The sequence below is a fragment of the Dama dama genome, chromosome 29 (genome assembly GCF_033118175.1).
Source record: "Dama dama isolate Ldn47 chromosome 29, ASM3311817v1, whole genome shotgun sequence".
In the NCBI taxonomy this organism is placed as follows: domain Eukaryota; kingdom Metazoa; phylum Chordata; class Mammalia; order Artiodactyla; family Cervidae; genus Dama; species Dama dama.
The window spans coordinates 46746447-46758376 of record NC_083709.1 but is presented as its reverse complement, the minus strand read 5'-3'; the positions used below and the strand labels follow the sequence as shown (position 1 = coordinate 46758376).

At 43.2% G+C, this 11930-nt stretch overlaps 1 protein-coding gene and 1 non-coding gene across 2 annotated transcripts; both read left to right on the top strand.

The window, feature by feature from the left end:
• The first annotated feature begins 5909 nt into the window (after nt 1-5909).
• LOC133049004 (small nucleolar RNA SNORA70) lies at nt 5910-6048 on the top strand. Its single transcript, XR_009691170.1, has one exon. It is a non-coding gene; the product is annotated as a small nucleolar RNA SNORA70 (small nucleolar RNA).
• LOC133048762 (large ribosomal subunit protein uL16-like) lies at nt 5999-6443 on the top strand. The gene has a single exon (XM_061132525.1). The coding sequence runs from the start codon at nt 5999-6001 to the stop codon at nt 6407-6409; it is 411 nt and encodes a 136-aa protein (XP_060988508.1). The 3' UTR covers nt 6410-6443.
• The last annotated feature ends 5487 nt before the right edge of the window (nt 6444-11930 follow it).

Here is an 11930-nt window from a genome sequence, read left to right as displayed (position 1 = left end):
AACTGTCCTCCAATTAAAAAATAAATTAAAAAATAAAAAAAATTGAGAAAAAGTTATAACACTACATCTAAAATGATTTGCAAAGGAAGTTTTCTTTACAAGTGGCCTGAAGTTGTCAGATAACAAATTAGGGAGATTTTGCTTACATAGTGAGTCAACAAGGCATTTTTGTTTTCATTAAAAGATACTCATTGCCTTACAGAAACATTTTTTAGTTTTTGATGGTCCTGTAAACAAAAAAGCTCCCATTTCAAAATAAAAACTGAATCCCAGACCATATAGATATTTATAGCAATTACATTTATCTAAGTGACATACATAATTCAGTGGTAAGATGTTAACTACAATTCAGTAATAAATATGCCAAGAACAACATAGAGTAATACATAGAGCTTTTTAATAGCCAAGAACATACAGCTTTTTAACATAAAAACATAGAGCTTTTTAATAGCTAAGAACAACATAGAGTGCGCAGAACCAGAAGGATAATCTCAAAGTCACTAAGTTTTTCTAAAGTCTTTACTTTAGATGCTATTTCCAGCACAGGTGACTAGCAGAGGCTTTCATATGCTTGAACACTGGAACCTTTGGTTGCTAGCATTCCAGCAAAGCAGCCAACCATTTTAATAATGTTTTAAATGAACAATTTGAAAACCCCTATGATGTCTATTTTTTAGCCTTGTACTATATATACCTATAGTACTATATATATTATATATTAGTTATATAATATATATATATATATATATATATATATATATATAAATAAGCTGCCTCAAATCTGCATTTTGAAATAAGGGAGATTATTAAAAATAACAGTGACAGAAGAGAATCCATTCACCACAGAGAAGTGTTTTATAAGTGGGATGAAAATCTTTTCCTCTTTCAATACCAAAGGGCTATGCCACATGTCAGTTCTTGCCACTGAAGCAGGCAGGAAGAGGGGTAACTTTTCCCTCTATTCTCCAGTTTAGTCACTGGGACCTGCAAATTAAACTGACTGGGGAGGGAGTTCCCTGGTGGCCTAGCGGTTAGGATTTGGTGCTTTAACTGCAGAGGCCTGGGTTTGATCCCTCATCAGGGAACTATTCCACATGCCAGCCAAAATATAAAAACAAAACAAAAGCACCCAAACAACAATAGCAACAACACTGCCAGAAGAAAAGGCATACAAATTTTATATGCACAGGGGCTTCACAGAAAACAAGTGAAAACTCAAAAAAGTAGCTAGACTTATATATTATTTCAACAAAGTGATAAATAGTGGAGAAGTGACTAGAAAAAGGAAAGAGGGTTTGCCCCTATTCTAGGGGCAATAAACTATGGGAAAGTGACTAGGAAATGCATGGAGGAAACTACTAGGAGGTAGAAGGTAGGGTTATTTTAGTAAGGTTTATTTATGCAGACACATCTTGGTGCCAGCCTTCCGCCTACAATGATAAGTATCATTCTCCCCATCCTAGTATAAGAAGTGGGAAAAATTATTGCCACCTTCAAGAGGGAAATTTATGCTCTGCTTTATAAAGAGGGAAGGGCAGAGAGCTCTTGCATTTGCTGTTTCTCAATTGCTTCAGCTCAAAATAATTAGCATGCCAAAATGGCATTCTTGGCATAGCTTATCTGGAACCACATCACTTGTCTTCCCTCTCGCCCTGTGGCTGTCGCTCAGAGGTACCTGAGGTTTCAGGGCTGAGCTCCCAGGATTGTTTTATTTGTCCTGTAAGGAATCACACTCTGCCAGCTAAGAAACAGCCACCACATGGGGTTCAAAGGATTCCGCACCCCAGCTTGTGTGTCTTCCTAACTGTGCTTCAACCTTGAGAAACAAGGGTTGGGAAGCCTTGGAAAGCCAGGTAGGTGGGAGTCAGAGGCCCTGGCAGGGGTCCTAGAGGCAGCACTCCTCACCCCCGGTTCTCCAGGAAGTGGGTCTCAAACTTGAGTGTGCATGAGAATCATCTGGAGGTCTTATTAAAATCAGATTCCAGGGCTCTCCCCAGTAGATCTAGGAGGCCCAGCAATTTGCATTTCTAGCAAGCTCCCAAGAGATGCTGGTCAGGGGACCCCACTCAGTATCACTGCCCAAGAGGTAGGACCTTCCAGTCAGGGTGATGTGGGGAAACAGGGGCTGTTGTGGGTGAAGATCCCCTCCAGACTGGAGGGAGGAGAGGGGGCCACGCTCCTGTGGATATCTAGGTGCTAAAAAGAAAACAGCTGGGATTATCCATCAACTGAGTATTGGTCAGGATGGTACACTTAGACGGGATAGGAAGGAAGTTTAATAAGGGACTGTTTACAAAGGTGTGGGCAGGATGCAGGGAATTCAGCAAGGGACAGTGAAGTACTCTAGGGCTAGCTGCAGTGGGGACGTGTCTCCACCCCAGGCACCTAAAGGAGCCAGGAGAGGCAGCTGCTACCAGAAGTCTAAAACAATCCGTGTAGCTCCAAAGAAGTTGCCCGGATGGGAGCCGTGGCTTTTGACAGATGGGTGGGATCAACCTCATGTCAACACAGCAGGTGGGAAACTACCTGGGGAGTAAATAGCTGATTCTCATAATTCAAGGCAGTTATGCTCCACGAAGTAGCTGCTAAGACCGAATTAGTGAGCACTGAAACTTCGTTCCCTGGGGAGATCCAGAGTTAGTGTGCTGCCACAACATTTTCATCAACCAATCAATACATATCCTTGTTTAATGCTTGTTTCTTTCAAAGACAAATTGTTGTTGTTATTGTTTAGTTGCTAGGTCCAATCTGACTTTTTGCGACCCCATGATTGTAGCCCGCCAGGCTCCTCTGTCCTTGGAATTCTCCAGGCAAGAATACTAGAGTGGGTTGCTATTTCCTTCTCCAGGGGATCTTCCCCGACCCAGGGATCAAACCCAGGTCTCCCGAATTGACAGGAGAATTCTTTATCACTGAGTCACCTGGCATATAAATTGTTGATTCATTAACCTTGAACTCACAGCCATGAGCACCTGAACGCAGCTTATGTAACACACATACATATTTTTTCCATAAGGAACACTATATAGCACTTCAGCAGTATGCTTGGGGGCCATTTAAAACTGAAATCACCAGCAAAAAAACCACAGACGTGCGAAAACATGGTGTTAATGGACTGTGAAATGAATGCTTGTTCACAGTATGAGAGCTGAAACAAAAAGGCAGAGCAGTTGCCTTGTCTGACCTCAGCTGGGAATGTGCATGTCGGGCAGCAAACTTTTTTTTTTTTAACCATTCTGAGCGTGTCTACAAATGACCACAAAGGCACCACAAGCATTGATTTGGGGATTGCAAATAAACTTTAGCAAGTAAGCAAATCTGCAGCTGTAGAATCTACAAATAAGGAGGATCAACTCCACATATACTTCACTCTTCCTCTCCCTCTAATCCATTGGTGCCTCCCATTGACCAAACCCAACCAGAGGGCACAAGGACCCTTGATACAGTCTTATAAAGGTCAATTTTCAAGGATACTGAGAAGGATGAGGAAAAAGTGGTGAGCAGTTCTGGGAAGGACCTAGAGAATATTAGTGCATCATCCCTTATTATTTACAGACTTAGCTGAAACCCTAAGGGATATGACTATTTTATAAGCCATTCATTCATTCATTCTCTCATTCATTCATCATGGATTTTTTGAGCACAGAGCACTAGGCTATACACTCTAATCTGTGTAGGAGAAGGTTGAAAAGGTTAGAAGATAGTTTCCCATATGGAACTAATACAATACTATAAATAACTAAATAAAAGATACAGTTCCCATTGAGCTATTTAAGCATCTCCTACATTCCAGACCCTGTTTTAGGTGCCCAGGATATAGCAGGACCCAAGAAACATCCCTGCCCTTATAGACCAGGAAAGGGGAAAGACAAGTGAGTGAAAGAGCCTGCTCTGGGATCCTAAGTGGAGCAGAGAAGTCTCTACTGTCAAGGGAACAATGAGAGGTCCCGGATCTAATTAGGGCAGAAAGAATGACCGTGGAATAGTCAGGGAGAGCTTTTTAAAGGCAAGAATGAGTGTTTTAATGGACTCTGAGTCACTGCCAGGAGCCTAGAGCAGAGGAAGTAAGAAAGGCGAGAAGTGAAGCCATGTCTGTGCACAAATGTGATTACATCGTGTGTCCAAATGCTGAGAAGTGCCGGGGAGAGCAAGAGATAAAATGCCGTCAGAGCTCACAGGAAGGCAAGGTCACACTGCACTGGCCCTGAAAGCATGAGGAGGACTCAGGAGGCTGGAGCACCAGGCAAGTTATTCTAGAGCTCCTGGCTCACTGTAATAATTTCCTAAAAGCAGGGACCTGTCCCCTGTGCCCGCCACGTACAGGACGCACAGGGCAGCACTGATGGTACTTATTCTTCCCGCCTGCAGCTGCCTTGAATTGCCCAGGGCAGGCCACTGCCCCCTCTGGAATTCAAACGTCAGAGTTGTAAGCAAAGTTCCTTAAAGAGAGCCTCGAAAACTTAAAAGGGGTAAAACTGCAGGGCAATTGGGATGCTCGGGAAATGTTCAAATCACATCATGCAAAAGGGTCTTCTTTACCCCCATAAATTGTTCAACAATGTTGCATGGATTCTCCTTGCTCAGCTTCAAGTGAGTGCACTCGTAGAAGTAGGAAGGAAGGAAGGGAGGGAGAGAAAATGAATTGATGGATGAATGGTAACAAGTAAAACCTAACATTCTCTACACTTGGGGCACTGAGCCGGCTCCAAGCTGTGGTTCTTTCTACTCATCAGGTAGGCGAGTTCACCAAGCCGGTCCTGTGTGCCTGGCTCAGGGTCAGGCCCTCACACAGGAATGGACTCACTTCAGGTTTCCAATAACCCCGAGAGGGAGACACTGCTTCCTCCATTCACTGAGTGAGGAATGAGGGGCCCAAGGAAGCTGAGTAACATCTTCCAACTCCATGCTCTGTCAGAGGCAGAACTGAGACTGGAAGCTAGGCCTCTGTCTCCAATTCATGTCCTCTTTCCTTATTCCTTTTCTATTTTGCTTCCTCTTCTCCTTTACTTCTCTGTTCATAAGAAGAAAATCCTTTTGAAACAGTATTTTTTCTGTTCTAAACAGGCCTTAATGGAGCTTTGTCACCTGGCAAAGATGCTATTTTTGTTTCTGTGAATCCTGGGTGCTCTTGCTACCCTCTTAGGAGTACCTTGCTCTTTTAACCTTTTAAGCACTTTCCCATCCCTCACACCATTTAACCTTCAGTGGTCTATAGGGGAAGTTATGGTCTCCATTCTACAGATGAGTAAATATTAATACATGCTCAGAGAAATTTAATGACTTACCTCAAAGTCGTGCATCCCTACACTGAGATTAAAAAAAGTAGACTCTCTGGACTCTTAGTCTCTTTCTCCTAGCCTAGGAATGAGAATCTTTTTCTGCTTTACTGACTATGCCAAAGCCTTTGACTGTGTGGATCACAACACACTGTGGAAAATTCTGAAAGAGATGGGCATACAAGACCAACTGACCTGCCTCTTGAGAAACCTGTATGCAGGTCAGGAAGCAACAGTTAGAACTAGACATGGAACAACAGACTGGTTCCAAATAGGAAAAGGAGTACGTCAAGGCTGTATATTGTCACCCTGCTTATTTAACTTATATGCAGAGTACACCATGAGAAACACTGGGCTGGAGGAAGCACAAGCTGGAATCAAGATTGCTGGGAGAAATATCAATAACCTCAGATATGCAGATGACACCACCCTTACGGCAGAAAGTGAAGAGGAACTAAAGAGCCTCTTGATGAAAGTGAAAGAGGAGAGTGAAAAAGTTGGCTTAAAGCTCAACATTCAGAAAACTAAGATCATGGCATCTGGTCCCATCACTTCATGGAAAATAGATGGGGAAACAGTGGAAACAGTGGCTGACTTTATTTTTTTGGGCTCCAAAATCACTGCAGATGGTGATTGCAGCCATGAAATTAAAAGACGCTTGCTCTTTTCCCCATGGGGGCCCAGTGTGCAATGGCTGCAAACAGCAGCCTCCTTGGTAGTGTATGCAACCTGTTGCCTGTACAGTTAGCCCTAAGGGACCTTGGAGACAACTCTTCCTAGTGGGCATTCATGACTGGCCTGCTGTTTCTCAATCTAGACTCCAGACAGGTATGCGTGGTGCCTTTGGAAAGCCCCAGGGCACAGTGGCCAGGGTCCACATTGGCCAGGTCATAATGTCCATCCGCACCAAGCTGCAGAACAAGGAGCATGTGATTGAAGCCCTCCGCCGGGCCAAGTTCAAGTTCCCTGGCCGTCAGAAGATCCACATCTCCAAGAAGTGGGGATTTACCAAGTTCAATGCGGATGAATTTGAGAACATGGTGGCAGAAAAGCGACTCATCCCGGATGGCTGTGGGGTCAAATACATCCCTAATCGTGGTCCCCTGGACAAATGGCGGGCCCTGCACTCATGAGCATCAGCTCTGTTCCCTCCTTAATCCTGCTCACCAATAAATGCTATTTCCTGTCAAAAATAAATAAATAAATAAAAGACGCTTGCTCCTTGGAAGGAAAGTTATGACCAACCTAGACAGCATATTAAAAAGCAGAGACATTACTTTGTCAACAAAGGTCCATCTAGTCAAGGCTATGGTTTTTCCAGTGGTCATGTATGGATGTGAGAGTTAGACTGTGAAGAAAGCTGAGTGCCGAAGAATTGATGCTTTTGAACTGTGTTCTCCAATACCACAGAGAAGACTCTTGAGAGTCCCTTGGCCTGCAAGGAGATCCAACCAGTCCATCCTAAAGGAGATCAGTCCTGGGTGTTCATTGGAAGGACTGATGTTGAAGCTGAAACTCCAATACTTTGGCCAGCTGATGTGAAGAGATGACTCATTTGAAAAGACCCTGATGCTGAGAAAGATTGAGGGCAGGAGGAGAAGGGGACAACAGAGGATGAGATGATTGGATGACATCACCGACTCGATGGACATGGGTTTGGGTGAACTCCGGGAGTTGGTGATGGACAGGGAGGCCTGGTGTGTTGCGGTTCATGGGGTTGCCAAGAGTCGGACACGACTGAGCGACTGAACTGAACTGAGGATGAGAATGGCAAATGGGCTAAATCTCTGACAGATAGAAGGCTTCTGAGGCTATGTTCTGGCTCCAAGGGGAAGATATCTGTTAATTGATTAGTAATGTCTGCTGTTGGAGAGGGAATAAGGTAAATGGAGGCACATGGGCTTCGTTTTTGCTAACCCAACCTAACAATTTCTAAGCCTTATCTCTTACTTTAATGAAGAATTTTTTAAGTTCCCTTAGCCTAGCACAAAGTTGATGCTCAGTACAGAGAGGTACTACAATTTATTGAGTGACTACTGGTTATCAGGCACAGGCTGCTTAGCTACATGTATAGCCACTCAAGTTGATCATAAATAAACATCCTGATTCAGCTACATGGAAACAAGATGAGCTGTTTTTACTCCCAATACTTCTAACCAAATGTGTGGTATTTTTCCCAACAGTGATTGGTTCTGCAGTTCTCTGGACACCAGCTGGGTGTCCAACAATTCTGTTCAACTCTAACACTAACTGCCCAGGGTTAGGAGAGACCCCACAGGTTAAGGGCTCTAACACCATCCCCACTTTAGACACCGGTCACCAGTCCCAGATTGCCACCTGAACTTCTGACTGACTGGCTCTAAATTGAGATTCTCATGACCCCCCACTTCAGGTTTGGCAACTCACTAGAGTGGCTTACACAAGTCAGGAAAACACTTTATTTAAATTCACTGATTTTTTAAATGAAAGATACAACTCAAGAGCCGCCAAATGGAAGAGATGCAAGCTATGGGGAAAGGGGTTGAAGCTTCCTGCTATCTCTAGAAGCATCCCCTCCCAGCACTGTGTTTACCAGCCCAGAAGCTCCCCAAACCCCATCATTTAGCAGTTTTATGGAGGTTTCATTATATAGTCAAGTTGGATTAAATTATTGCCCATGAGGTGGGGATGTAAATTAACACAGCCATTATGGAAAACAGAATGGACGTTACTTATTGTACAGGAGGCAGTGACCAAAACCATCCCCAAGAAAAAGAAATGCAACAAGGCAAAATGGTTGAGGAAGCCTTATAAAAGGCTGAGAGAAGAGAAGCCAAAGGCAAAGGAGAAAAGGAAAGATATACCCATCTGACTGCAGAGTTCCAAAGAATAGCAAAGAGAGATAAGAAAGCCTTCTTAAGTGAATCGTGCAAAGAAATAGAAGAAAACAATAGAATGAGAAAGACTAGAGATTTCTTTAAGAAAATTAGAGATACCAAGGGAACATTTCATGCAAAGATGGGCACAATAAAGGACAGAAATGGTATGGGCCTAACAGAAGCAGAAGATAAGAAGAAGAGATAGCAAGAATACACAGAACTGTACAGAAAGGTCTTACTGACCCAGATAACCACGATGGTGTGATCACTTACCTAGTACTGGACATCCTGGAGTATGAAGTCAAGTGGGCCTTAAGAAGCATTACTATAGACAAAGCCAGTGCAGGTGATGGAATTCCAGCAGAGCTATTTCAAATCCTAAAAGATGACACTGCTGAAGTGCTGCACTCAATATGCCAGCAAATTTGAAAAACTCAGCAGTGACCACAGGACTGCAAAAGTCAGTTTTCATTCCAATCCCAAAGAAGGGCAATGCCAAAGAATGTTCAAACTACTGCACAATTGCACTCATGTCAGATGCTACCAAGGTAATGCTCAAAATCCTTCAAGCTAGGCTTCAACAGTACATGAACCGAGAATTTCCAGATATACAAGCTGGATTTAGAAAAGGCAGAGGAACCAATCAAATTGCCAACATCTGCTGGATCATCGAAAAAGCAAGAGAATTCCAGAAAAACATCTACTTCTGCTTCATTGACTATGCTAATGCCTTTGACTGTGTGATCACAACAAACTGTGGAAAAATTCTTAAAGAGATAGGAATACCTGACTGTATTACCTGCCTCCTGAGAAACCTGTATGCAGGTAAAGAAGCAATACTTAGAACCAGACATGGAACAATAAATTGGTTCAAAATTGGGAAAGGAGTACATCAAGATTGTATATTGTCACCCTATTTATTTAACATATGCAGAGTACATCCTGTGATATGCTGGGCTGGATAAAGCTCAAGTTGGAATCAAGATTGCCAGGAGAAATATCAATAGCCTCAGATATGAACATGACACCATTTAATGGCAGAAAGCAAAGAGGAACTAAAGAGCCTCTTGATGAAGGTGAGAGAGGAGAGTGAAGAAGCTGGCTTAAAACTCAGCATTCAAAAAACGAAGATCATGGCATTCAGTCCTATCACTTCATGGCAAATAGATGGGGAAACAATGGAAACAGTGACAGACTTTATTTTCTTGGGCTCCAAAATCACTGCAGATAGTGACTGCAGCCATGAAATTAAAAGATGCTTGCTCCTTAGAAGACAAGCTATGACAAACCTAGACAGTGTATTAAAAAGCAGAGAAATCAGTTTGCCAAAAAAGATCCTTATAGTCAAAGCTATGATTTTTCCAGTAGTCATATACGAATGTGAGAGTTGGACCATAAAGAGGGCTGAGCACTTAAGACTTGATGCCTTCAAGCTGTGGTGCTAAAGAAGACTCTTGAGAGTCCCTTGAACAGCAAGGAGATTAAGCCAGTCAATTCTAAAAGAAATCAACCCTGAATGAATATCCAGTGGTAAGAACTGATGCTGAAGCTCCAATATGTTGGTACCTGATGTGAAGAGCCAACTCACTGGAAAAGACACTGATGCTGGGAAAGACTGAAGGCAGGAAAAGAAGAGGACAGGACGAGATGGTTGGATGGCATCGCTAATTCAATGGGCATGAGTTTGAGCAAACTCTGGGAGATAGTGAAGGACAAGGAAGTCTGGTGTGCTACAGTCCATGGGGTCACAAAGAGTCGGACAGGGCTGAGTGACTGAACAACAACAATGACCCAGCAGTCTGACTACTGGGCATATACCCTGAGAAAACCATAATTCAAAAAGACATATGCACTTCAATGTTCATTGCAACACTATTTACAAGACATAGTGTCCTATAAATGCTACGACATGGAAGCAACCTAAATGTCCATCAACAGAGGAATGGATTAAGAAGATGTGGTACATATATACAATGGAATATCACTCAGCTGTAAAAAAGGAACAATATTGGGTCATCTGTAGAGACGTGGATGGACCTAGAATCTGTCATACAGAGTGAAGTGAGAAATGGAATATTTCCTGTTGTAACAGTAAACAAAGGATGTCACAGTCATCAGCGATTGCAGCCACCATGGATGGTGAGCTGGTGAGCCTTGAGGGAACTCAGGAAGGAAAGAATACCCGTCATGTAATAGCCATCAGACTGCAGCCACACTCTGTGGCGAGCCCTGAGGAAACTCAGGATCAAACACAAGATACTGGTCTCAGATAGCTGATTGCATATCAAAGGAATGATGTCAGTAAGCCCAGACTCTTGCATCTTCCCATAGGTAGAAAAGTGCTAAACTCCTTACCTTGACATATATAGCTTCTTTAACAAACATATGAACACCAAGTGGGGGAAGGGGAAGGTGGGATGAATTGGAAAATTGGGATTGATATATGTGCACTGCCATGTGTGAGACAGCTAGCTAGTGGGAACCTGCTGCTTAGTGCAGGGAGCTCAGCTTGGTGCTCCTCGATGACCCACAGGGGTGGGATGGAGGGAGGAGGGAGGCTTAATTGGGAGTGGATATACCTACACTTATAGCTGATTCACTTCGTTGTATAGTAGAAACCAACAACACTGTAAAGCAATTACACCCCAATTAAAAAAAAAAAAATTGTTGCCCACTGGTGGCTAACTCAATCTCCAGCCCCTCTCCCCTTGCTGGTGGTTGGGGGTGGGGTGAAAGTTCTAATAATCATTGGGAGACCAATCCCCATCCTGAAGTTATTTAGGGGCCAGTCATCTCATTAACATACAGAAGACTCTTATTGCTGTGGAGATTCCAAGCATTTTTAAAGAGCTTTGTGCCAGGAACCAGTGGAAAAAAAGCAAATATATTATTTGTCACACTTGGCCTTAGACATACCTTGGAAAAACAAAACTCTTTTGTACACAGATGTCAGTACCAGGATTAAAAGAATCCTAGTATAACTTTCTTAGCACAAAACAAGCTTACATTAAGTTTATTAAGACAGCAGTTTTATATGTGATAAATACGATTATCAGTATTTTAGGCGTGAAGTTTACTGCCAGTGAGCACAGGGAGCATTCTACTCATGTCTCCAATGTCTGACTAGTTTTGGGTACTAACAGATAAAGGGTGAGTGAAGCTGAGAACCATTTGCTGATTTTAACTGGTGATATGTCGCATGTCCTACCTACCTCTAGTGGCCATGAAAGGTTGCAGGGACAATTCCTACACCTTTTCTTTCAAAATGCTCTTGTATGGACACTTTGGACATCTAAGACAATGTCACTGGTGACTGCCATCTGTGTGGCTGTGGATGCATGCAAATATGGTTACAAATACCAAGGAGCAAACAGCTATAGCAAGGGCCCAGAGGCAAGGTGTCTTCCAGTGCTCAGACCCCCACGATTATTATGTACAGAAAAACAGTCTCTGCCTGAGGGAGGGAGAGAAAGTGGGGCTCTAAGTTTGGCCAAGGTGTTAGGTTGAGGGCAAAAGAGAAACATGCTCCCTGAGACGGTGACTCCAAAGCACATGTCCTGCTTGGCCAAGACAACAGAAAGAGGACACCCCAAAATCATGCTCCTGAGAAACTTGGACAACCCACATCTTGTTCTCCATCCTCATTCTTTCTTCAGCTCCCTGCCTGTGACACTGGGACCACCTGCTTTCCTGGGAGAACACTAGATAATGTGGTGTAGGGGGTATCAGCCCAGGCCCAGGAAGCAAGACAAGCCATTTGCTTTATTTTTCTGCATCTCAACTCAATTTCTGTATC

Coding starts and splice junctions, on each gene's coding strand:
- LOC133048762 (XM_061132525.1), top strand. CDS start 5,999: ATGCAACCTGTTGCCTGTACAGTTAGCCCTAAGGGACCTTGGAGACAA.